The 25,669-nt window shown below is 38.7% G+C and overlaps 2 protein-coding genes across 13 annotated transcripts in view; one reads left to right on the forward strand and one right to left on the reverse strand.

Moving 5' to 3' along the window:
- Window positions 1–210: 210 nt before the first annotated feature.
- Window positions 211–5,558, reverse strand: LOC137131465 (large ribosomal subunit protein uL18). Its single transcript, XM_067512781.1, has 8 exons — window positions 5,422–5,558; window positions 4,853–4,922; window positions 4,667–4,782; window positions 4,162–4,296; window positions 3,714–3,916; window positions 2,247–2,424; window positions 684–772; window positions 211–370 (listed from the first exon to the last, which is right to left on the reverse strand). Exons 1-8 carry the CDS (start codon window positions 5,422–5,424, stop codon window positions 271–273), a joined length of 894 nt encoding a protein of 297 aa, XP_067368882.1. The 5' UTR covers window positions 5,425–5,558; the 3' UTR covers window positions 211–270.
- A 5,713-nt stretch (window positions 5,559–11,271) lies between these two features.
- The window catches only part of evi5b (ecotropic viral integration site 5b), a 33,108-nt gene continuing 18,710 nt past the window's right edge, over window positions 11,272–25,669 (forward strand). For 4 of the 12 annotated variants that reach the window (XR_010915000.1, XR_010915001.1, XM_067512762.1 and 1 more), the window contains exons 1-7: window positions 12,577–12,823; window positions 18,156–18,388; window positions 21,823–22,012; window positions 24,205–24,429; window positions 24,564–24,638; window positions 24,762–24,887; window positions 25,006–25,149. Coding sequence is in view for 10 of the 12 variants with exons in the window: in XM_067512762.1 (XP_067368863.1) it covers window positions 18,237–18,388; window positions 21,823–22,012; window positions 24,205–24,429; window positions 24,564–24,638; window positions 24,762–24,887; window positions 25,006–25,149 (912 nt within the window). In the remaining 2 variants the exon portion in view is untranslated. Of the gene's footprint in view, window positions 11,291–12,576; window positions 12,936–17,373; window positions 17,529–18,155; window positions 18,389–20,157; window positions 20,316–21,822; window positions 22,013–24,204; window positions 24,430–24,563; window positions 24,639–24,761; window positions 24,888–25,005; window positions 25,150–25,669 lie in introns of those variants that run through there. The other 8 variants (XM_067512758.1, XM_067512764.1, XM_067512766.1 and 5 more) reach the window with 6 other exon arrangements.

Genomic DNA, 25,669 nt, shown 5'->3' on the forward strand with positions numbered 1-25,669 from the left:
GCATTTTGTCGACTTTGGTGAAACCATTTGTAACCTAGTTGTGTTGAGTTATTTAAATGATATCACACCTAATTTTCAGCTGTATCAGACACTGGACTGTTTACTGAGTCAAACTAATTAAAAAATACATTTAAGTAAATCAACGCATCACTGGCTGTTGGGGCAACATACATTAAGTGCAATATGACAAGCAACACCAGGAGGTCTGACTGTTTTTCAATAGATTTATTAGAACAAATTTCTCCATTAGGAACCAAGCAGACTGACGCCTCAATCTGCAGCCTCCTGTTCCTGAGCCCGAAGGAAGCTGGCCTTCTTCTGGGCTACGCGGTCTTTCCTCTGGGCCAGAGAGAGTTTGGCACGGTTCCACCTAGGTCACAGAATGTGCACAATGATCATTTAGCAATTTTCTAGATATAAATGTCCATGTTGCTGCACAAATCTAGTTCAGAATGACAGGACTGGTGGAATTAAGTTTTTGCACCTTCCAGGTTTTACTACTGGCTTGCTAAATCCAGAATTCTATTAGAACTATAGCCTTTTGTATCAAAGCCACCACATTCCCTCTGAAGTCCAAGCTCCCTACATGACTCACCTGCACCCAAGACATTTTGTACCACGGTTTGAAGACACTTCTATAAAACCTTAATACACAAGACATCTAGACATTTTTAATCTCTCACCTCTTCTTCTTGACTTCTTTGGGAGGCTTCTTTTCATGGACTGGGTTCTCACGGATGGCAGCATGAGCCTTTTTGTACATTTCCTCAATCTGAAACAAAAGGACAACTGGTCAACCGTGTCCAATAAATGTGCTTCAAAACTGAATTCATTTATACGTCACAGCAGTCTATGGATATATGCATCACCTTCAATCATGAGCAAAACAATTTTTTTTTCTTCCTTTACAAATGAATACCCGCACTAATTTTCTCAGCCCTGGGATTTCTTCCATTTTACAGCAATCTCAGTAATGGCCAAATCCTACTCCTATCTAGTGTTAAAAGCTAGTATAGCTTCGAGTTCAATAGTCACACAAACTTTCTAAATAAAGTGGCTTGGCTCATCTGAAGAGCAAATTGTTTTGGGTAAATTTCTGTTTTTTGACATTGTGATTAAAGAAGGATGTCCATCCTTCTCCATCCTTCTGATAATCAGAGCCAAACTGACTAAGATCTTGCATATAAGATCAGAAGTGCATTTCTAGATTCCTAAGCAATCTGTATTTAAATACAACCTCCGAGTAAATTCACTTCATTCTATTGGTGGAATATAATATTCAGTTTTAAGTTCATAATGTAAAATAGACAATTCTCTCCATACCTCTATAATTTGTAATAATTTAAGATTCCTTTGATTAAGGGACCTTACTTGTAATTAGACATGATTAAAATGTATTTTCAAAGCATGCTGGTTGAGTCAGCCTAGATATTCCCTCTTTCTTCTAGTCTTTGTGCTTTGATAATCTAACTGAATATGTACTATGGAGATTCTGTATTGCACATGACATAAGATCAACTCATCTAACTCTTTGCAATAAAGTCAATATAGTGCATTTCCCAAAATGTGCACCTTTATCAAAATGTTGACAGTCATGTGTGTATATGCATGTCTTCATGCATATATATTTCTGCATCATTAAAAAAGAACCCAATATAACCTTGCATTTCAATCTGTTGCCTACTGCTGCCCATCTTAGATTAAAATGGTTTTACTGCCGTCTGATAGCTTAGCAGTACAACTTATTGAGGACACAGTGTAGAACCTTAAAATGCTACATACTGATGAATAGAGAACAACAAAATAAAAGTAAACTTGAGTTACTCAAAACACTGAGTTTTTACCTGCAGGATGTAAAGTCTCTTTAAGGCTGCTATTGCTATACATCCCTTACTTTAGATACCATGAATCTCCACTACTAGTTATGTGAGCTATGACCCAATTGAAGCTACTTGTGTCTAGGCTTTATTTGACATGTGAGAAGAAATTCTCTGAACACATTCAGATCAGTATTTTCTCACTTTACTTAGAGAAAGGGTGCATTTACCACACCTTGACCAGATCTTGGCACTGGCCATGACTGAAATTTGCCACTAGACAAAAGTTTTTCATAACTCATTAAGTTCTAAATTTTTATGAGCCCTTGCTACATTATGACTGACAAAATCAGCAAGAACAAGATAACATGGTGCAGGCATCTACCCACTGTCCATATTGTAATTTCATGACACATAAGGAGAACTTGCCGAATCAGGAGCAACTCCATTCTTGATAAAGCGGGAGAACTGCTTCTTGTAAGCATCCTCATCCTCCTCCATCAGGTAGGCCATGTACTCCGACACGTTGATGCCCATGATGTGCTTGCGATGGACCTCAGCGTTGAACTCCTTGCTCTCTGCATCATACCCAGGGAAGCGCTTGGTGCTAGGAAAAGTGTGCAAGTGGTAAATACCCAGGATTTTCAGTGATCCACAAATATCCAGCCGAATCTCCAGACACAGTTTAAAGAAATCATTATGACCACAGCACTGTGGTATTACAGCATGTAGTTAATACCAACACGTGTAACAGCACTTAGATCAAAATCCCATCGTACAGTAATTTTCACATGGGTTTCTTTCAATGTACCACCAACACATGCGCTTTGGCATTAAGCACAATTGTTGTTCTTGTCAACTATAAGCTGTGTGTTTCTATGTACATATGAACTGCTAAATAGGTAAGCAGGGTGTCAGTCAGCTGATGTTTCTCACGGGTGCTAGCAAGCTACACTGACCGTTTTACGATCATTCTAAAAATTACAATTTACTAAATAACTCAAGTTACAACCTACGTGACTATACTTCCACACATGCTCAAGCAAAACCTTAACACTGATCTGCAAGTTATGGCTAAGGACGCATCACATTTTGATTCCAGGTATATGAAAAACTGTGGGAAATTTAACCTGCTTAATGATCGTACTCAACAACCAGCATCTAACCAAGAGGCATCTGAATACTCACTCCCTGTTTTCTACCAGACATGCTTAGATTTTCCATCTGAATTGCTGGTACAAAAGTAACACCTGTATGCCATCTGTGTATTTTAATTGCTACACCACATTTAAGCAACCCCAGGTGGACAAACAGGCACCTACAATAAACGTGACAGACTTGTAAAGACATTTTGAACATCATACAAAAGCTGGTGACTTTACAATCTACAACTCAATCCTATTCTTTGGACTACTTCTATCCCAATAACAATTTGTATTTTGTATTGTCCCCCTGGTATACAATAAAATGTAGTGGTAATCAGACCAATGATAGAAAAGTGAATGAGGATGGATGGCACAATACACAATAATTGTTAAATTATTAGCATTTATAAAGCTAAATCAAGTACCTCCCGGCTGAGTCTGGCAGGGTGGGACCAGGAGTGGCCAGGCAGAGTTTTGAGGGAGACTGTGTGTGTAATTTTAAAGGTATGGTGCTTGTCATTATGAAAAATACAAGTCTCGCTATGTTTACACTCCCTTTTTAAATCAAAGTCAGAAATTTTAGGACACTGGGCCACCCTTCCTGACACTTCATTTACGGTTCGAAAAACTGCATCGTTCTTACTTTGAGGTACAACTCGTTTTGAAATAAAACCCCTTTTTCACACCACCTGAATCCCCCAACTGACACTTTCATAGCCACGTGTTTGTGAGCATAGGCGGGATAGGTCACCTGTGTGGGATAGACAGGCCTCCATCCACAGCTCCTTTCAGAGCACCGAACACCTTATTGCCTGTGGTGGTTCTAGCAAGCCCAGCATCCAGGTAGCAGGTGAAAGCTCCTGGCTGACCATCAATGCTCTCCACGTTGAACTCATCGCCGGTCACCTCCACCTGGCCTTCATACACCTTATCCAGGCCAAATTTGTTCAGCAGCTGAGGACAGGAAATTGAGACACTTAACGAGGTGGTACAAAGTTCAGTGGTTAGCTACTCGTTTTCTAGTTTTGTACAAAGTTTATTTGTGCAAGCCATATTTTGGTAGCCATTCCATTTCTTAATGAAATGAATCCAACAAACAGACACCACTTCACCATAAATTCTGAACATCTTCACCCTAAAGCTACTGACATTTCACACACTGACAGAAGACTGGTATGCAGAACTAGACTTATACGTACTCTGCGGGCCAGCAGCAGACCAGTGCAGTAGGCTGCTGCATAGTTCGTCAAGCCCACGGAGATTCCATATTTTGGCAGCTCGTGTGAGTAAGCAGCACACACGATCATATCACCTTCAATCTTGGCATAGGCAATCTGCAACACAATTGCATGTAAAAATGAATTTGCAGGCCATTCCCGCCACATGACTACTGTTCTGACTTTACTCTACTTAAGACAGAATTTCAATTTCTTACATACAGTACAATGCACTTAACACTATTCGGTTGAATGACTCCGTGATGACCATGATGTTCTACTATAGTCTGAGTTGTTCATTTGACCACATTTATTTGTTTATGTTTAATTTCAGCAAAAAGGACCACTTTACCGTTCAATCAAAAACATTTATCATTGGGTTAAATGTTAGCAGGATTTAAATACCCAGTTCCAAGAATTTAATATGTTCAAATATATATAGGTTTTCATTTTGGATAAAAACAGAGTCACCTCAGCATATGCTCACCTGACAGATGATGTCTCGGTTAGAGAAACGGACAATCATGCGGTACTTGGGTGTGTTGTACTTGTTTTTATCTTGAATAACCAGGCGCTTGCGAGCAAAGTAGTCAGTCTTTCCCTCTGGAAGGAACAGTTATTTAGAAATCCTAGTCAAAAGCTAAACATTGACAAGAGTAACTCAGTATCTTACCTCTCCTCCTCCTGAATTTGACCTGGTACCTCTTGAAGTACGCCTTGTTCTTCACCACTTTAACAAAACCCTGCAAGACGACATGCATCAATTCAGCATCAGGGAAGTCGACCATGCGAGAAACAAACGCTAATAATGTGCTTTAGAGAGAGCAGATGGGCTGTCACGGTCTTTGGGTAGGTAACGTTAGCCACGGCTAACATTAGCTAGCTGAGCCATTGGAAATGAACGCCAGGAGATGGCAGAAGCACTACGCGGAGTTGACTACAAGCAAGGAGGCTAATGGTACCCGGAATAAAATGGAAATTCTGGGGTAGTGAACTAAGGGACGCAATAGTCACATACCGATATAAAACGTACATGAAGGCAGGCTACAGAAACCACAAAGCTGGGAGTTTGTGCACGTAGCCATTAGGCCACGTTTGAACAGCACCGGTTACCCAGTAACAGGTCTGAAATCTATCCTCATCTGCACATAAGCAACATGTTTTTTTAACATCTAACAGCACACGGCAAAAAATGGATATCTAGGGTGTGCATTCAGACACATATTGGGACGAATTACAAACCATTTTGGCAGTCTTTTTGTCTCCTTATGAAGGAGCCCGGAGGCAAAGACTGGGGCTTGACTCCGCTGCACTGGAAAAAGGAAGATCGCCGTGCGCATGCTCCGTAAATACGGTCTCACAGGACGGGAGACGGAGGCGCCATGCTGCACAGGATTTACCAGTCTGCCCCCTAACGAGCTGGCGCGGCTATTTACCCTAATCTCCAATGTTTAATACATTCGTTGTTTAATATATTCTTTTTCCAAACATAAAATGGATTAGAATGTGTGGGATGTTTCTAAGCTCTCTTTAACCACATGCACACACATTGGAACATTCAATAAGTCCCTACTATTCGGTAGCCTTTCTTTCATTAGATTGCTTGTTTTGCTTCATTTATTTGGATTTCATTAGAGTAAATAATCTGTAAATTTTTTTGTGGTTTTGGTCTCAAACCTTTTTAGATTTAACATAGATAGTAAACTTTCATTTTCATTTAGTACACTTAAATAATTAGCTCTAGTCAGATCTGCTAGTCTGCTAGTAGAAAACGTCACAGACTGCCTCCAAGATGATCGACTCTTACCCTCAGGCAGATGTTGTCAACTTTTTCTAAAAATGTGAATGTCTTATTGATAAATTTCCTTAACCACTCAAATAAATTTCCGAACCCTAACCATCTTTGTCTTAAGGTCCATCTCCTGCTGAGATTAACAACTTTGGGCTAAAATCTTCCTGAGGTTGTTAGACTGCCACCTTTGTCTGCACCAAGGTTCTCTTACACACAGTCTCCCTCAAAACTCTGACTGGCCACTCCTGGTCCCACCCTGCCAGACTCAGCTGGGAGGTACTTGATTTAGCATTATAAATTTGAACTTTTCATACCTGTTAACTGTTAATTGTGCCATCCATCCTCATTCACTTTTCTATCATTGGGCTGATTACCACTACATTATATTGTATACCAAGGGGGCAAGTCCACCTTGAGGCCCCTTGTACAAGCCCAATTCCAAAGAAATTGGGACAATGTGTAAAATGTAAAAAAAGGCCTTTTTGCCTGTTTTTTAAAAGTGTTTTCTATTGGTTAAAGGTCTGGACTGCAGGCAGGCAAGTTTAATACCCAGACTCTTGCAAAGTCTTGCTGTTGTGATGAGTGCAGTACGTGGTTTAGCATTGTCTTGCTGAAATATGCAAGGCCTTCCCTGAAAGAGACGTTGTCTGGATGGTAGTATATGTTGCTCTAAAACCTCTATTTAAATTTCAGCATTGATGGTGACTTTCCAGATGTGTCCGCCATAGGCACTAATGCAACCCCAATACCATCAGAGATGCAGGCTTTCGAACTGTTCGCTGATAACAAGCTAGATGGTCCCTTTCCTGTTAAGTCCGCATGACACGGCGTCCATGGTTTCCAAAAAGAATTTAAAATTTTGATTCATATGACCACTGAACAGTTTTCTATTTTGAATCAGAGCAGCAATTTAAATGAGCTTTGGCCCATAGAACACGGGGCTGTTTCGGGATCGTGTTTACATATGGCTTGTCTTTGCGTTATACAGCTTTAACTTACATTTGTGGATTCCACAGTGATCTGTGTTCACAGACAGTGATTTCCAGAATGCAGCTCGATTTGTTTTTAATTTGTGACAATTATTTTTCCACCCTTTTGTTGCTCTTATTTCAACTTTTTTTGAGATATGTTGCTGCCGTCAAATTCAAAATGAGGAAATATTTTCAGTGAAATGGTAAAATGTCTCAGTTTATGCATCTGATAAGTTGTTTATGTTCTATTGAAGCAAACTTTATGCTTTTCTTGACCAAATCTGTCTACACGAAGTCAAACTAAGCATTTGTAGTTCATTATTTGTAATGATCAGTTGGTGTACTTCCTTCCAGGTCATGTAGCTCCACCAAAAGTTGTCAACGTCACATAATTTGTGTCCTATACTTTCCATACCTTTTGACATGGACAATAGGTTTTTTTTTTGACAGTTATGTTTTTTATGATTGCGGAAGCACATGACCACATACGGTTTTTGCCAAACTCAACAAGACTTCTGCTTATGTCTGAATCTCATAAACAGTCCTACAAGACAATTAGCAAGATAAGGACCCTGTAACAGCTCAGTGCTTGAAGAGGTTTGTTTAAAACTGGCAGCACAGTCAAAGACAACTCTTAACTTTTTCTTTTGGGCATGGTAGACCCCATGTTGGGGATGTTCCAAACTTTTCCCTTTTTTTGGATAAGTTGCTTTTCGGGTACCTTCATTCCTGAAATCAGTATACTCCACAGTTCTCTATTCTTTTTCTTTTGTACGTGCCCCCCAGCCTCCGAGGCGCATGTGCCACCGCCGAGGCTCACATGATTAATTTACTCTAAACTTATGGCACATTTAGGACTAACAATTTTTCCAATTATACAACGCTACAGAGACAAAACAACTACTTAAACCATTAAGCAAACATTTCACATTGTTATTCAGTATCCATGGTACATTGCAAGTTTTAGGACATATTCTCACAAATAAAAAACAGTTTGTCAGCAGGTCTTTCTAGAATGTTTGTTTTTGTAGCAACCCCCTTTCTCACAAAATTTTGGAATCAGAAACTGTCTGAATGACCTGTCCAATCATCCAAGAGTGTCTAGGGGCTGAATCATCAACAACCATACCAATGTCTCCGGATGTTAGACTTTTTTTCACCTGATTCCATTTCGTTCAATACGTTCTTGAAGAATGAGTAGATATTCTCAAACCCACCGCTCCCAGAATAAGTCAGACAAATATTGCACCTGCGACGAGAAAAGACATCGTCCTTGTTAAACAGTCCTGGTGGTAGTGCAGTTATTCCTTTTATCAACAAAAGGTGATTTGATGTCAAGGCCTCAAGGTCATCCCGGTCATCCAATGACATTGTGATTGTTCTGTCATCGAGTGTAGCTTCTACTTCACACAGCAAAGTTTGAAAGCACTCATCGTCAACACATTGTTCTTTCAGTACTGATTTTAGTATCTTTTTAATAAAAGATGCCACACTCTGTTGCTTTTTGTCCACCTTGGCCACATATCCCTTGTCTATTATTTCATTCATGAAGTCAGTATACTCCACAATTCTCTATTTTATTCTGTGTCTCCACTGCGCATATGCCACCGCCCTGGCTCACATGATTAATTTACTAATAACTTATGGCACAATTAGGACTTATTATAATGAAATGACTTGACACAAAATAACAATAACTTACTTAAATATGTAAAGTTTACACTTTCCGGCCCCAAATTGGAAGTTCCATAAGACTAACAATTTTTCCATTACAACGCTACAGAGACAAAACAACTACTCAAACCATTAAACAAATATTTTACATTGTTATTCACTGTCCATGGTGTTCAGTACTGATTTTAGAATCTTTTTCACAGACCGGATCTGTCATCTGTCCATGATGAGAGGCAATTGATTTCATCCCTGTATTGCTTCCCCAAGTTCTCGTTTAGCACCAACAAAATTGGTGCAATTATCTGAGTGAATTATGGATACTTGACCCCTCCTAAACACCAAACATGTAATGGCATTTAGGCAGGAGTCAGTGTTAAGGTTGTGGGCGACTTCAATGTGCAACTCCTCTGGTTGTTAAGCAAGCGAACAATGCACCATAGCTCTTAACAGCAGAGCCTCCCCTCGTTACAAAGAAAGGGCCACAATAGTCGACCCGTACATTTGTAAATACTGGTTTATCAGGCAGAAGTCTGTCTTGTGGTAGGTCTGACATTTTTTGTTCACCTTTCTTTGTATTGAGTTTTCTACAGATATCTTGCCAGGAACTTTCTCACAGTGAAGTTTGCTGTTGGAATCCAATATATTCGTCTGAGTCTGGAAAGCATAAAGTTTCTTCCAACATGCCCAATTTTCTCATGGATATCTCTCAGTATTAGGGTGGTGATGTGTACATCCTCTGGAATGATTGCTGGGTGCTTAGTTTCAACTGGCAAGGCAGATTTACTGAGGCGACCTCCCACACCAAGTACTCCGTGTTCAAGCACAGGATCCAGTTTATATATTGAAATAGTCCTCTTGATGAAATGGTTTCCTTTTTGGAGTTTGAAGATTTTTTCTTCTTTTTTCTTGATATCTCTGTCTCTGACAATTTAATTTTACCTTGCTTATTGTTTTCCTATTGGTTTGCATTTGTTGTTCTACAAAGCTTCTTTGTGTGTCTGCATTACCATAATTGTATCCACTTTCTTCTAACAGCTCCTTCCGTTTCTGGCTCAGCTGGGTTAGAACAGATTTAAGCTGCAACATCCATGCTACTGCCTTTTTTAACTTGTACCAACTGGAGTAGTATGTGATGAGTTTGTTGAGTGGATCTTTACTATCATCTACATGAATGCAATTTATGTAATTTGCAATTACAGGTTTCCTAACCTCAGCATCATCTTCATCTTCCTTCAGCTGAAATTGTCAGGGCTCTACGTGAGCTTACAGAATAGCAAAGCATGGTTTCGATCGATCAACCTCTGGGATATGGGCCCAGCACTCTTCTGCTACGCCACTCTGCTTTCAACCACCGCAGATGGGACTCGAACCCTGGCCAGTTGTTTTCGTAAGATGGAAGAAAGCATTTGAAAGAGCAGAAAAAAAATGTTAAATATACAAAAATTGCATTCTTAAGCTGATATGCATCTGGACTTGTAGAGTAGGTGAATATGTAATTTCACTATCTGGTTCACTTTAATAAGAGGTTGTAAAGGCCTTAAGTCAGCTTACAAAATACAGTCAGCAGAGGACTGTTTTGATCCATTGACTGCTGGGTTATGGACCCAGCACGCTTCCGCTGCGCCACTCTGCTTTCAACCACCCCAGATGGGACTCGAACCCTTTGGGTAACACAATAATGACAATAAAAGCAGTTAATATAGTAAGATGGAGGAAAGCATTTGAAAGAGCAGAGAAAAAAATATATAGTGTTAATAAATAGTTGATAAATCTATATAAGGGCTTTATGGGCCATGTAGATACTAATAAACAATGTAAGCAGCTGAAGACTCTGAACCCCAATTTAGTTGTTCTGGGTGAGCATTGGCCAGCTGTATAGCAGCTCCCCCATCGGTGTATGATTGTGTGTGTGAGTGTGAGTGTGAATGGGTGAATAAGAAGCAGTGTAAAGTGCTTTTAGTGCCAGTAGGTAGAAAAGTACTATATAAAACTTTATATATAGCTATATAAAGTGCAGACCATTTACAACAATTAAATATTGATAGAACAATTAAGTTATATAATAAATGCAACAGTGTAACATTTTATTTTCAGCTCTTTCAGAGACAAATTAACTGTACAATCATATTACTTTCTAATTATATATTTGTTAAATTCCAATTATCTATGTCCAATAGACTTAAGGGTCATTTTTGTAGTAGTGTAATATACACTCGCCACGTCAGTTGCTTTTCAGGAACTTCTGTGATCAGAGGCGTGTATGACAATCAACAAAGGACATTCGTCACTGCTACCATGTAAGACCTGAAAAGTAGGTTTCATGACTGTGTGGTATGTCAATGGGGAAGTTCACCTAGTCACAATTTCTATCACAAAGCAAAAGTTGTTTGATGCAGTCACTTTATCATTAGTTTCTATTGACATCTCTGCTGAGCGAGAGGTAGCTGTAATTGATTCTTTTCTCTGCCATTTCTTGCCCATTACAGAGGATTTAGTCTTATTTTCATTATATATGAAAATAAGAATAAATCCTCAAAGTTTATAGTATTTTCTATTTCGTAAACCTAAACACTATGTATTAATTGAAAGAGCTGCAGATACATTTTAATTGCAAGTGTTTGAACCTCCAGGCTTCTCTAACAGAAATATATCTTCCCTCAGCAAAGTACATCAGGTAAGATTTTCAGAGGATTATTTTGGTTATCTGTGAGATGCTTCATTTTTTTCAACATTCCTTTTTCACTGTCTCCTAAATACTGAGGTCTTAATGATCAGTCCTTTATTCAGAGTTTTAGGGCAGAATAAGTGGATATAGACTGAGGCAATCATTCTATACTTGAACTGTATTTTAAAACTTAATCTGAATTGTCCGTTATAAGCATTGAAAATTGTCTGGGAAAATGATAGGTAGGTATCAAGCTCCCAATAATATTATTGCATATCCACATTGACATCACTGTACACTGTAAATTTTAAATTTCTGACAGTTCCCTCTCTGCTTGTAAACATAACTGGACATACCAACCAATATAATATTGTAAGTAGCAAAGATTATGCCTTTCAAAATCTCTCTGTCTCTCTCTATCTCTGATCTCTTTCACATAAACTTTATAAGCTTAATTTTTACAGTCAAATCAACCATCCAATCACAACCCAGATCTCTGTAAGTTTTTGGTGAAAAGTATATCACATCAAATGTAAAACTGGAACGGTTGCAATTTAAAAAAAACAGCAGGCGTAGGACTGGAATGGCTTGTATAGTTTGGTTTCTGGAAAGCAGATAGGAATGTTGTTGATTTACTGTCATTAAAATCATTACAAAGACACAAGATAATGCAACAGTATGAACCATAACACACAAAAACGGCTGTAGCTCCGTGACACGTGTCAAAGTGTTCTTGGGCTAGACACTGAACCCCAAGTTGCTCCTGCTGAGCACCTTGCATGGTGTGTGTGTGTGTGTGTGTGTGAATGGGAATCAACATTATAAATAAAAGCGCTATATAAGTGTCCATTTACATACGGTGTTTGTTGGTGCCTTACATAACAATAGGTGGTGAGTCCTGAGTCCTCTACTGGTAATGTGAACCTCCTTAGAGGGCCTTCCTATACGAATATAAATATATTTAAATAAATAAATATATCTCCTTCACTTAAGAGATTTATGATTGGCCTAGTACCATTGCTTTGGTATTGCAATAATGGTTTTCATAACAGTTTTTTTATATACCTCAGAAGTTGGTAATCGTACCTAAGCATGTGTGAAACAGGTAATGACGCTGGCCTCACGGTAGAGATCTGTATTGGCTTCTGTGATTAGAGGTATTATGGAAATGAATGGAAATATCTTTAAAGTGCAGTTGACTGCAATAAACACTCGGTGGCAGCGCTTTCCCACAGTGGGCGAAGCGGCGCATGCTCCGTGTGATGTAAACATTTGCTAGGCCGCTGTCTGGCCGTCAGCAGACGTTTGTGTTACACGTATCATACGGCTGCATGGGTTGGACCGAAAAGTCAATGGGAATAAGCTAAGTTAACATTAGCTAGCTTCCCAGTGGAAACTTAGCTAGGCTATCTCGCGCAATATAGCTATTGTACTGTAGGTAAATATCTGAAAAATATTTTTTTTTCCGGAGACTAGCAGAGCTGTAGTTTTGTGAATGGGAAGCAGGCGACGTCTGCTGCGGTTGGCTACAAACGCTTCACGGTAAATATTGCTTAAATGTTCATGTGTTTGTCGGGCTCGGTCTAAATACTGGAATGAACTCCAGCTCAGATTCGCTCCTAGTAATCCATTTGTGGCTGTCCGGGGGAATAAGGTGAGATTACAATGAGTTAATGTCAGGTATCTTGACTCTTAAACATAGTTAGTCGGAATATTAGCTTGTCAGCGATGCTAACGTTAACATAACCCTCATTAAATTTTAAATAATACTTTAGAAGTGTTCGTTGGTCTTTAAAAGTCTCCGGGCTGTGGCTAAAACCCACAAAACAAAACAAAAAATCAAACACAAAGCAACAAATAGTCAAACATCTTTTCTGCTCGCTTATGTCATATTGATAAAACGCTTTTCATTGAGCGTCGTCGTGCTTGTCGATGTTCGAGCTTTCTGGAAGACATGGGTGAGCAGTATGTTGAATTTGATGCTGAATTACCATTTCATCACAACATCGGCGAACCTTAAAAGGAATAGACACTGGTGCTGTCTTTAATGCACGACTCTTTTTTCACTGTCTGCAGACCATAATGTTTTGATATGTGATGCCATGTGGCGTGTAGCATAAGCAGAAGGATTTAAGTTGCTGGGCACATTACATTAGCTGTGTTCTGGCGAAGGGTTATTTTTATCTCAAACTGTAGAGAAGTGATGCGAAAGTTGCAACAACTTCGCAGCTTTGTTGCTAATGAGAAGGAGAAGGACCCAACACCAAGCACGACTGAGAAATACTCTATTAAATGCATTCAAATAGTTAATAACTCATTATGAGGACCTAGACCTTCTATAAAGAAACTTCACTGTTTGGTAGTATGAGTTAATTTTGTGGTATTTCTTTGCTTGAAATGGTCTTATAATCACAAAAAACAAGGTGTAGTGTTTTATGCGTGCACAAGAGTAAAGCTGTATTGTGCTGTGACCTCTATATGAAATTTGCAGACCCCAAAAGAATATATGTGTGTATAAATTATTTAAGTATAATTTTTCTTTACACCTTCGCCGAGAATATTTTCTCATGAAACTTTATTTATTTATTTCTTTAATAGTTTGGTTAAATTGATGTATCGTTTACTTCTCTAAGTGTAAAATAGGTTTCCCGATTGGTCGTCGATTAATTCTTCTGTTATTAAGGCTTAGTAACATTTCACTTTTATTACAGTCAGTAAGAGTTATCTGTCAGAGTAGACATGGGCATGTCAGAGCACATACAGTCCATGACAGCACTTGTTCCACTTACACATAAAGATTTACAAGCTTTACTCTGACCCTTAGTCTTCTGAAAATCGCCGAGAGCAGACATTAAAGCTACAAAATGCAACTTAAGCTAGCAGCAGCACAGAACTTGAAATTGATTCATCCTGTTCTGCAGAGCACTGTTTCTCACTTCTCTTTTTTTGCACACTGCTCTTTTTTGAGCTTTTAGTTGTCATTATAAATTCAAACTAACAAAGGGGCAAATCTTAACTTTAACTGCACCTTTCCACAATAGGATTTTTTAACAGCATATTTCTACTAAAAGTATACAAAAAAGTAACATATTTCAACCTTTGACTTTACATAAACTTAGATATACGGAGGAGCAGGGGATTTGCTAACTCATTTTAGCTGCATTGTCATTATGTAGCTATAAAATTGTTACATATATAAAAAAATTAAATGGATGTACAGTAATTGGAGAAGAAACTGTTGAGCAAAAAAAGACAAATTCGCCTAAAAAAACAATTTGAGAACAGGGATCTAGATGTAGCCATATACTTTTTTTATAGATTTTAGCAGACACACTTTTACAAAATGCTCAGTAGTTGGTATTTTAGGTTATTTACAACAGTTATCCCTGTAGAATACACTAGTCTAAGTTGTGTTAGTTTTACTGATTGAAACTAGGCTAATGGCAACACATTTCATTTCCCACACTAGGTTTTCCAGTGCAGGCTTTGTAGGCCACTGGGGAAATCTGAATTTTCCTGTGTGTGTGTGTGTGAAATGAAAGGCTTTTTTACCTCAGACTATGATTATTGTGATCAAGGCCTGTGTTTTAATACCCTTGCACAGCTCATGGACACCATGTTTCCCTGACGATGGCGATGCTCTCTCTTGCTGGTTTGAGAGAAATTTGTTCTGAATCACTGCTTAGAAGTGACATGTTTAAGATGGGTAAAACAGAGAAAAGCAAATTTTCATCTCGGATTACAACTGCAAAAATATCTAGATGGAAATGTGCTTTTATATTTTTCCCAACTGCAATCTTTGTAACAGTCTTTATGCCTGGTCTGTTTTTGATCACTGGATGTTTTGCATTTGGAATTGGTCGAAAGAAAATGCTTCACTGTTCTGCCTTTAGTCTTTCTCGGTTCCCCAATCATCTTGAAGTTGTTTTGCCGAGGCTTTCTTCTTGCCTTGCTGTGGGTTTCATTAGCTATGCATGCTAGTTTGCAGGGCCCCTTCAGTTCTTTGGCAAACAAAAGTAGAAACAATCTTTGTATCCAGGATTTATAGGGAAGCCCTGTTTCAGTTCAGCTAGGAACAATGTCTTCTAAGGCCACGTGGACCTAAGGATCTCTCAAAGTACGGCCTTTCCATGTCCTGAGTGAATTGATAAAACTTTTGACTTTTGACTTTGACCTGCTACCTGAGTGGTGGCTTCAGCTCTTAGTTAATAAGCATCAAATATAAATCACAATATGGCAAAGTTTTTGTTTTCTTGTTGTTTTTTTCCAGAGTTTCTAAAAAACCTGAGTTAAACGAATAGGGTTTATAATTAGCATAAAGAGGTTCTCAGAACTACTATAGTACACATTGTAATGGCTTTTTGGAATTAGTTCCACATGACATCACGCATTGAGGGTCAAGATTTGAAGAAACCTCATACCGTACCCATACAGTAGAGATAGAAGTCTAACGTTTGGTAGGGTGTAAACAAACATTCACGTAAAATTCAAATGGGCAAAAACAAAATTCACATTATTTACGCAGCATAGAATATATTGTTATTGTTGATATTTGTTTTAAAAAAATGTAACAATTTTAACCACCTCTTCTTAGAATGCACATTAGCATGACTCCACTACCCACGTTGACCTCAACAATAGTCACATAGTCACATAGCCTGCAGTTTCAGATTTACTATTGGGGTGTTGATTTGATGGGTTATATGCAAAATAATATATACACCATACTGTGTTTGTATAAATGGAATATTTTGTGTTAGTGTGTACTTTTACATTGTTCTAACATGAACATTTTTAATGCTGTTATTCTGTGTCAAAGAAATTAGTTCTCTATCAAGCCTACAAAACAACATCATCCCCGTGGGCCTATATTTTAGAATAAATTTGGCTCAGAGAGCCCGAGGTTTTGTGTCAATTACTGTAGATAAATAAATTAAAGCACCTTTAATTTTTCTCGACAGTATTTCTGTGAAATATTAGCTGAATGTACTGTATCCTGTTACTTGTTTTATACGGATAAGGATACTCATACAGTTTTTCATTTATTCGGTTGAAGGTTCAGAAGGGTGGATTACTTCCTGGAGAAGTATTACAAGTATTTAATTTATGTAGATGTTTAGACCGTTCTCTTGATCAATACTAACTTGAAATTCTTCATGAAGTTTGTTAGCATCAAAAGGCTAAAGTTGGTCCATTTGGAATAGCAGGTAGGAATCTTTCCCCGAATCCCTTCAGTCTTGTGTTATAGGCTCTTAATAGGCTGATCATTTCTCATTCTCGATTGTAAATTATTGCTTATTGAGTATAGCATATGCGTTTTTCATGATCACACAAGTATATTATAAAAGCTAAAACTTAGGACAATCTACAGTGTTTCTTAGTTAACAGAAACAAAAATTGTTAAAAATGTATACACAAGCAGAGGAAACAAACACACATGATTTCTAGCAAAGCTGTGTCTGTTTTGAATGCTTTGAACCTAAAACTCTCCTATGTAATAACAAGAGCGTATTAGTAAAGTGCTGTACTGTAATATTTTTACACTTGCCTGTTAAGATTTCAGTCAGCCTTTGCTTTTAATTGTGTGCACAGGACAGTAATCTTACATTGTTATTAACATGTACGTTGATAATAAGTAGGTTACTGTAACAGTGTTGAATTAAAATCTGTCTCTGTGTTTTGGGGTAACAGAGAGTCACTCAGTCTGGCAAAAAACCTTAGCCAGCATAATTTTTGTCTGTACTACAACACATTCCTGTCACCACATTCACCACATCTTTTCTTCCATCTCCTTTTGTTTTTGTCTTTCTCTGGCCCTGAGATATGTCTTATTATTTTTACACAGAGTAAGGTGTATGAACTGATTGATTTCCTGCCTGGTGGCAGTATCCTGTTGGGGTGAAACAAAAGGCAGATTGAATCTTTTTTTTCGGTGTAAGGTAATTATTTTATCTGCTGAGTACATATTTACACTTCCTGTTGAATACTGATTTCAGCAGGAGACATAAAGAAGCGCTATCTGTTCTGAAGCACTTTGACCCTTGACAGTATGATCAGCATATGACTTCAAGGCAGTGTGTTATTAATTCAGTTGAAGGTTCAGAAGGGTGGATTACTTTCTGGAGAAGTGTTACACGTATTTAATTTAAGAAGATTTTTAGACGTTTCTCTTGATCAATACAAACCTGAATTCCTCATGAAGTTTGTTAGCATCAAAAAGCCAAAGTTGGTCCATTTGGAATAGCAGGTAGGAATCTTTCCCCGAATCCCTGCAGTCATGTGTTATAGGCTCATCATTTCTTGTTTAGGTTTATTTAGAAACAAAAAAAATCCCTCTATATTACGCAAAAAGTACTTATCGACTGTAAAGTAGTTATTGAGTATAGAATATGTGTTTTTCATGCTCAAGTATCTTACGAAGTACAAAACTTAGAACAATGTACAGTTTCTAAGTTATAAGTTATAAGAAGCAAGTTGTTGTAACACAATGCGAATGAGATTTCTTTGTGGTGTAGAGTGTTGACGCCTGTTGTGTATAAGAAGTTCTTCCTCGGTAATATCCAAAACACAAACTGGTTCATAATTCTTTTGTGAGCAGATATAAAGTTACAGATATGGAAATGTGCAGCTCAACTTGAATGGGACACCTGCATAGAGCTGCAAAAAATTACTTAATTGTATAAATATTTCACAATAATAAAATGAACGTAATGATTTTGAGGAGCTGATAGATGAAAACAGTATTATATTAGTAGGTGCAACATTAAATTATCTTATATGGTAGCCGTGTTTCCAGTATGGAAAATGTTTGCTTCCACGTGTTTCTGTGTTTTGTCACTGCATTGAACCAAAATGTCTTCCCCCTCCTCTGTAGGTGGCGACAGACAAGGTTGCTGGTAAACTGAGTTCTACTCTCTCATGGGTGAAGAACTCGGTGTCCCACACGGTCAGTCAGATGGCTAGCCAAGTGGCCACGCCCACATCCCTGCAGACCACTGCTACCTCCTCCTCCACGTCTCTTTCCTCACCTGCTCTGTCACCGTCTTCACCGGTTCAGCTTAGCCCTGATGATGTGGAACTGCTTGCCAAGCTCGAGGAGCAGAACAGGTAAGCAGACTCTGTGACGTTTCGTAAGTATGTCAGCTTAACATTAGGTAAAGGGTTCAAGGTAGACTTTAGGTACACTTGCAAAGTCAGTGCATTGTTATTTGTGTTGTGGTTGCAGAGGGATAGAGGAACATAGTCTGAGACCCTTATCATGATATGAGCTGATGTGTAAAATGTTATAATTCTTCACTATATGTAAACATTTTATATAAATACTTGCTCTGGTTGCCAAGACAAATCTATTCTATGTGATATTTGACTCTTTAAAGAGTATGAAATTGCTTGTCATTAAGTTTTCTTCCAACATGTTATTAGGCTAGAGAGGGCATATCAGTTTTGAAGTTCATTGGTTGTGACTTCCTTGGTCTTTTTTGAAGAGGAATTCCTGAGGGATGAACCATAGTTTGTATATAAGAAGAATACATTGTTTGCTAAAAGGTTTATATGCACAGAGATGTGAAAAATTGTAGTGTCATTAGCTTTTACACATCATAAGCAAGTTAAACTTCCTCAGGAAGTATAGGAGTTCCTGGCTTGTTGTGCTGGTTATACTGGAGGAAAATAGTGTAAAGATATGTTTATATCATAGGTTCCTCAAATGAGTCACTGTGTGTCCTAATTATTTTGCACACTATTGGCTGTATATTAACCACCCTCAGTAGCTGGGGGGTTTTTGTTTTTATTTAAAACCTTTCCACCTATGCAGATGTAGGAACCTGTAACCAACTCTGCTTGTTTATTGAAATAATTAATTTCAACTAAATTAGGAAGACATTTTAGTTTATTGTTACTTACCACCTCTCTTGCTTGTTTTTGTTTGAATGGATTCATATTACAATCCTATCATCATTACTGCCCCGCTTTTGTTCTTAACACACAGACAGGTATGTGGGTGATGTCCAGCACCCAGCCAGATGCTTCTTGCAAGAGAGAGGTCTTACACCTTTTAGGCTCCAAACGTCTGGTCCAAAGTTAACTTTACAGCATTCTTAGCAGGGTTTCTTTGAATATTGAATAAAGTAAAAGACCGTTGTAACTAAGAGGTAAACGGTGTTAAAGGAGGTGCCACTGTTCCTGAGGAGCTCATTGTTCACATCAAACTAAAGTACTTTTACAGGATGACGCAACACTTGTCTCTTGCCAAATTGAATTCTTTCTTTGCTGTGGCTGTCAACCATGGCTGGTGCACTCTATCTCAGCATGGAAACCAGGCATGCAGTTCAGAGTTTAGGAGTATGTGATGGCTAACACCAGAGAAGAATACAGTAAAGCTCTTTTGCATGCAAGGGTTGGTGACTCATCAGTACAGCCACAACAGCCACTGCACCAGAATTTCAAATGACACTTGTGAGGCCATTCCTCAATAGGGGTGATCACAAGCATTAGGGGGAAGGTTTTATTTTCTCCTCAAAGTGCTTTATGAAGGGCTGTGTGGACTCCTATGTGGCTAATAGAGTTTAAAGTGTCAAGGGACTCATCTGCCCTTTGACCTCTGCGTCAACCCCAACACAGCTGCACCCTTTCATAAAATGCATTTCTTTGTGGCCATGCTTTGCTTCGTCTTCTTGCTAAACCACCATAACAACATAGCGATAAGCGATACCTGCCATTTGAATAAGTTTTTTCAATTGGCTGGTAAGCTGTAAGGCTTTTACAAACCAGGCCAAGGAGGCAGGACTTTGGTATTCATGTGTGTATTACAGACACTGTGATGTCTCCTTGCTTACTAAACATTTGTGTGTTTGTCGAGGCCTTTGGACCCTAGAGAGCAGATAAAAGGTGCAAGCATTCGTTTAGTAGTGTCAAACAAACTCGGAAATCCATTGGTGATTGCTACAATCTGTGAATCAGACATGCCACTGCTCAAGAATTCCATCAAACCAAACACATGAGGAGTACATCATGAGTTTATCTTGGTCTTGGTGAGGTGACTAGTATTTAATGGCTTTTTGCGCTGCTGTAATTAACTGCAAATTGAAGACGTGAAATGCAACGGTCATTTTCTGTGTTTGGCTTTTGTTCTAAATAAAAATGTAATGCGTTTTCCTTTTCATCACTGCAAACAATGCTTGGCCATACCCAGTTTCTTTTGTCTTTTATTTTCTCTCTTGTATTTTGTATTTTGTATTTTTCTAAGCTTCAGACTTGTTTGACTACTGGTAAATAATTAGCAGAGCTGTAAATATGTTCAGGTCCATTCTCAGGCAAGGTTTGTTTAGCAGACTGCATAACTGTTCATGATGACCTTACTGAAATGTTTAAAAAGCTGACAATTCCTTTTAAATCCTTGCTAAAAGATATTCCTTTTTATTCACCTTTTTAGCTAAATGTCTAAGCGAGGAAACTTTCTTTCTGTCTGCTCTTTCTGGTTGTTCATTTAACCTCCTCCCATGCAACCCAAATTTGGCTGTAACCCTAGATATTCAGGGAGGCCTTTCAACGACGTCATAATCTCCAGTGGAGAGGCCTGGGCCTTTTTCCGAGATCAGGTGTCTGAGACTCTGTATGGCTATTATCAGGCTCTCTGTGCCACAAAGGTTGCGTGTCACAGCTTTTTTTTCTCTGCACACTGATCCTGGAGCAGGCTTTTCACTAACTCTAGTGAAACAGTCATAAGAGTTATACAGTACAAGACTAACTTGCTTAAAAACTCAAAAAGCTGAAGCTTTTTGTTCCGAGCAAGCCACTTTAAATGCTGACCATGGGTGAAAAAAGTCAAAAATAATAGGCTAGGAAATATTCCAGTGACCTTTTTCAACCACATTAAGCAACTGCCAGCAGAAATTAAATGTGTGCAGGCCTCCTAAGTAGTAGAGGTGATTTTGTGGCCCTTTAGTACAGTCCTTTAACTAGAGTACACGTTAGTTTAAATGGCACTTTCAACCTGTTAGTTTTGTGTAAATTTGAATAAGAGGATTTGTTAGGCTTGTATTGATGTGAGTTAATGGCTGCTTGTGTTATACAACCAATTTAAATTAAAAAAAATTAAAGAGCCAAATAAGCACTCTCCTTTCTTACACTGCCCAGAAATGTGGGTGGCATTGATTATATAACACTAGATGTGGTTTGTCGATTTGCCTCAGTCACAAATTTACAAACTGTCTGGCACTGATTCCTGATTTAGCATAATCTGATGACTCACTTTACTACACTTATCCATCACATCTGTACACATCTGTATAGGTGTGGTGATGTGCAGTATGGTTTTGTTTTTTTGCTGAGGCTGAGACACTATTTGAATAACATTTATTGTAAAAGGTGTTTTTATAGTTTATAGTCTCCAATTATTAGCTTTGTGTTCCTGAATAATGTTAGTTAAGAAGAGACATCTGACTTTGGTTTTTAAATATTACTGAAACAAACATTTGCTGGTAGTGGATTTGACAAGTTTATGCAATGTTCACAGTGCATCCAACCTTTTCACTTTTCTACAGGCTGCTGGAGACCGACAGCAAGTCGCTGCGCTCCATGAATGGCTCAAGGCGAAACAGTGGGTCCTCGCTGGTGTCCAGCTCCTCTGCTTCCTCCAACCTCTCCCACCTGGAGGAGGACTCATGGATTCTTTGGGGGCGAATCGTCAATGAGTGGGAGGAGGTGCGAAAGAAGAAGGATAAACTACTCAAGGTGAAGGTCCTTTAAGAAATGCACCGGTACTTTGGCATTATGCTGACTTAGTCATGAGGGGCATTCGTGTGAACTCAAATCGTCAGGAGGATTAATAGCGAGCGAGCCTGTTGATGATCTGTCTTTCACTTGGCTGCCGTTTTTTTACTACCTGCACGACTCTGTTGTGCTGTAAAAAACAAAACAAAAAAACCCCCACTTTATTCGACTGCTTAATTTTTATATCATGCTGTGCCTCCGCGATCAGCGTGTGCAGAAGTTGAGCAGATTTTTACATGGGAGGATTTGTTTCTTACTTACTTACTTAACAATGTCCGAGGCTGAATTCTCCTAACATTGTCCGGAGTTTATTTATAAAACTTGCTTTATTGCACATGAAAAGTGACGCCCGAGCCTAGTAGAGACTTGCTTAAGAGATTGCTTAAACTTAACAGTAGCTTACTGAAACACATTTGTCTGGGAAGAGAAGGTTAGAAAGTATAGCTGTAATTGATTTTATTTAAGACATTAATTTTGACTTCATTTCCCTTTTCGGAAGAAGGTCCCAAATCTAAAGAAAAGTCCCAGGTGGTCTCTGTTTCTGCAGTGAAATGGCTTTAAACATTAGTTTAAAGATTAGAAAGTTATTTTATTTTAACATTAGGAAGTTATTTTTATCAATCTCTGGCCTTAATACTACAATTACTTTATCTGTCTACATATAGACTATATTAAGTTATATTTAGTAGTAATTTCTGAGGCTATATTTGTTTAAGGTTACCCAGTGGTGGTGTTCTTGAGATTGTTGTTGTAGTTCTTGACATTTGAAGCACATTTTAGCCTGTTTGTTTTTTGCAGTTACTCTGCATTCTTGTGATAACAGTCTGCCCAGTTACAGTCAGGTGTAGACTGGGTTAAACTACTCATGCACAGTGAAAATTTGTGTAAACACAGTGACCACAAAAACACTGTTAAGCACCGTGTTGGACCTCCTGAAAAAACCCACAAGTCATGGCAGTGACTCAATAGGGAACTTTCTGTTTCTTCATCTTAAATTGCTTAGTGCAACTGTGGTGCAAATTTTAAACATATTCTTTGTATTTCTGCTGTTTTGTTGGAAACATGCTGTTGATATCATAACTTTTCACCACAGAAATTGTTGCACCTCAGTCACCTCAACAATCAGTGTTCACCAGTCACGATTATATCTTTCTCAGTCACTATAAGCCCACTATTTTTAAACCATTCCCATTAAAAATTTGTGTTGCGTAGACATAGAGTACTTGCATGAACATGTTGAAGGGACAAGCCCACATCTTGGGATCTTTTTCCTGTTACTGCTGTGTAAATGGGGAAGTGTTGGGAAGCCCCTGTGAAAATGCATACATCCCCTGATGTAATTTAGTAGTAATGACCAAATGGTTGTGACAAACCAGGCGTATACGGGTGTAGCATATAAAACACAGTTTTATCTTCGTTGCAGCCTGTCATGTCGGAGTGTGAATTGAAACCAGTTTGGTTAAAGTAGAGCTCTGGCTCCAAAGGCAGATTTCATTCGGACAGTCAAGATTTTTACATGGTGCATTGTTCCAGTACAAAGCTTAATTTGTCTCGTCTAACCTTTGACAAGAGAGAGGGATCCCTTGCTGAAAACATGTGGGTGGAACTCTGCTCCATATGCACCCTGGACTGACCAGATGCGTTGCGCACGCACGCACGCACGCACACACACACACACACACACACACACACACACACACACACACACACACACACACACACACACCACAGCAGGAAAGACCAACGTTCACTGTCAGCACAGGAAATTGCTTAATCAGATTGAATCAGCAGTAAAACATGGAACAAAGTCACACTACATAGTGCCCTGCCTTAGATATTAGCAATGTTATTATAATAAGATGAAATTTTTGCTATGATGGGAAAATACATACTAGAGCACAACGCATTCCCATGGCTATGTCCTTTTAGATATAAGTGTCTGCTCCTTTATATCTCGTGAGGCTGGTCTTTCTGCGGTCCACATTGTCCGTGCACTATTTTTGTTTTTCAAGTTCAGAAATGTACAAAGGCAGAACCAATCTGCCCGTTTCAATCTCTAATGATGTCTTTTTCTTTCATTGTAAATGTGTTTATTTACTCTAAAACAATGATAGTTTAAACAGTTTAAAAAAATATCTTTGGTTTTTCCACAGGATCTTGTAAGAAGAGGCATTCCTCATCACTTTCGGGCAATAGTGTGGCAGCTGTTGTGCAATGCTCAGAATATGCCCATTAAAGATCAGTATTCGGAACTCCTAAAGATGACGTCACCATGTGAGAAGCTGATTCGCAGGGATATTGCCCGCACCTATCCCGAACATGAATTCTTTAAGGAGAAGGACAGCTTGGGCCAGGAAGTGCTTTTCAATGTCATGAAGGTATGTCTAAACTGATCATTAATACAAATAGCCCAAAATGTGAAGTAGAGTGAATTAAGTTTACACTTTTAGCCCTTGTAGAAACCCTTGTGATCATCACTGCAACTCATCCCAGTGAATTCTTATTTCCTCAGGCGTATTCTCTGGTGGACCGTGAGGTGGGCTATTGTCAAGGAAGTGCATTCATTGTAGGACTGCTCCTCATGCAGGTACGAACTCATCTTTACCACATGAGCACAAGCACCAACTGATAGATTTCCAGCCAATAGTTTGATATGTTTAACCGAATAACCGAGATTTTGAAGTTTCATTTCTTCATGTTCTTTTTCTAGATGCCAGAGGAAGAAGCTTTTTGTGTTTTTGTGAAGTTGATGCAAGACTACAGATTACGAGAGCTCTTCAAACCCAGTATGGCTGAACTGGGACTCTGCATGTATCAGTTTGAGTGCATGATCCAGGTACACAGCTCACACTTGGTATTAAAATGTTGTAGGAAGGCGAAGCAAAGCACATTATGACAACATCTAGTCACGCAGAGTTGTAATGGTGTAAATCTGTTTGATTTTTCCCTCATAGGAGCAACTGCCAGAGCTGCATATGCATTTCCAGGCTCAGAGCTTTCACACTTCTATGTATGCCTCTTCTTGGTTCCTCACCATTTTCCTCACCTCCTTCCCTCTCCCTGTTGCCACAAGGATTTTTGATATCTTCATGTGTGAGGTCAGTTAAAAGGATCCCTGGCTGTTCTCAGGAGCTATCACCTGCTCTGATCCTGGGAGTACTTACATATATCAGTCTATAGAGGTTTTTTTCACATGATGTCATCAGGGCCACATGATACTTCAACGTGTGGCATATTGGCCATGTTGCCATTTGTCCTGATTCTGCTTGTTGAATTAGGTATTTTGCAAGATAATAATATCCTTATTGCATCTTCCCCTTGGCACTAACCATTGCTGCCACCCTACTTCGTAGTACTTGAGGGCATCATGGTTCTTGTGAAGATGTGTTTAACATGATCTGAATAAATCTATCAGATTGAATTTCTGAATGTCATTAAACAGGCCAGGAAGGAAAATCATGTGTGTCTTTTATCCCTAATTTTGTGAGTTTGTCCCCATATCACTGCCTGCTTTCACCATCCAGAAGAGTGCCATCAGTAGACAGGGTAGAAGTTAAGCCTGTTCTATATGCCACCGGGATAAAATTATTGTGTAATAAAGTTGAATTGAATTGAATT

Source organism: Channa argus, chromosome 8, assembly GCF_033026475.1.
Source record: "Channa argus isolate prfri chromosome 8, Channa argus male v1.0, whole genome shotgun sequence".
NCBI classification, from domain to species: Eukaryota; Metazoa; Chordata; class Actinopteri; order Anabantiformes; family Channidae; genus Channa; species Channa argus.

Excerpts from the sequence above, each read along its gene's own strand:
- LOC137131465 (XM_067512781.1), bottom strand. Across the intron at positions 4,297-4,666 it reads ACCGAGACATCATCTGTCAG|ATTGCCTATGCCAAGATTGA; the intron begins GTGAGCATATGC and ends ATTGTGTTGCAG. Across the intron at positions 2,425-3,713 it reads GGCCTGTCTATCCCACACAG|CACCAAGCGCTTCCCTGGGT; the intron begins GTGACCTATCCC and ends CACTTTTCCTAG.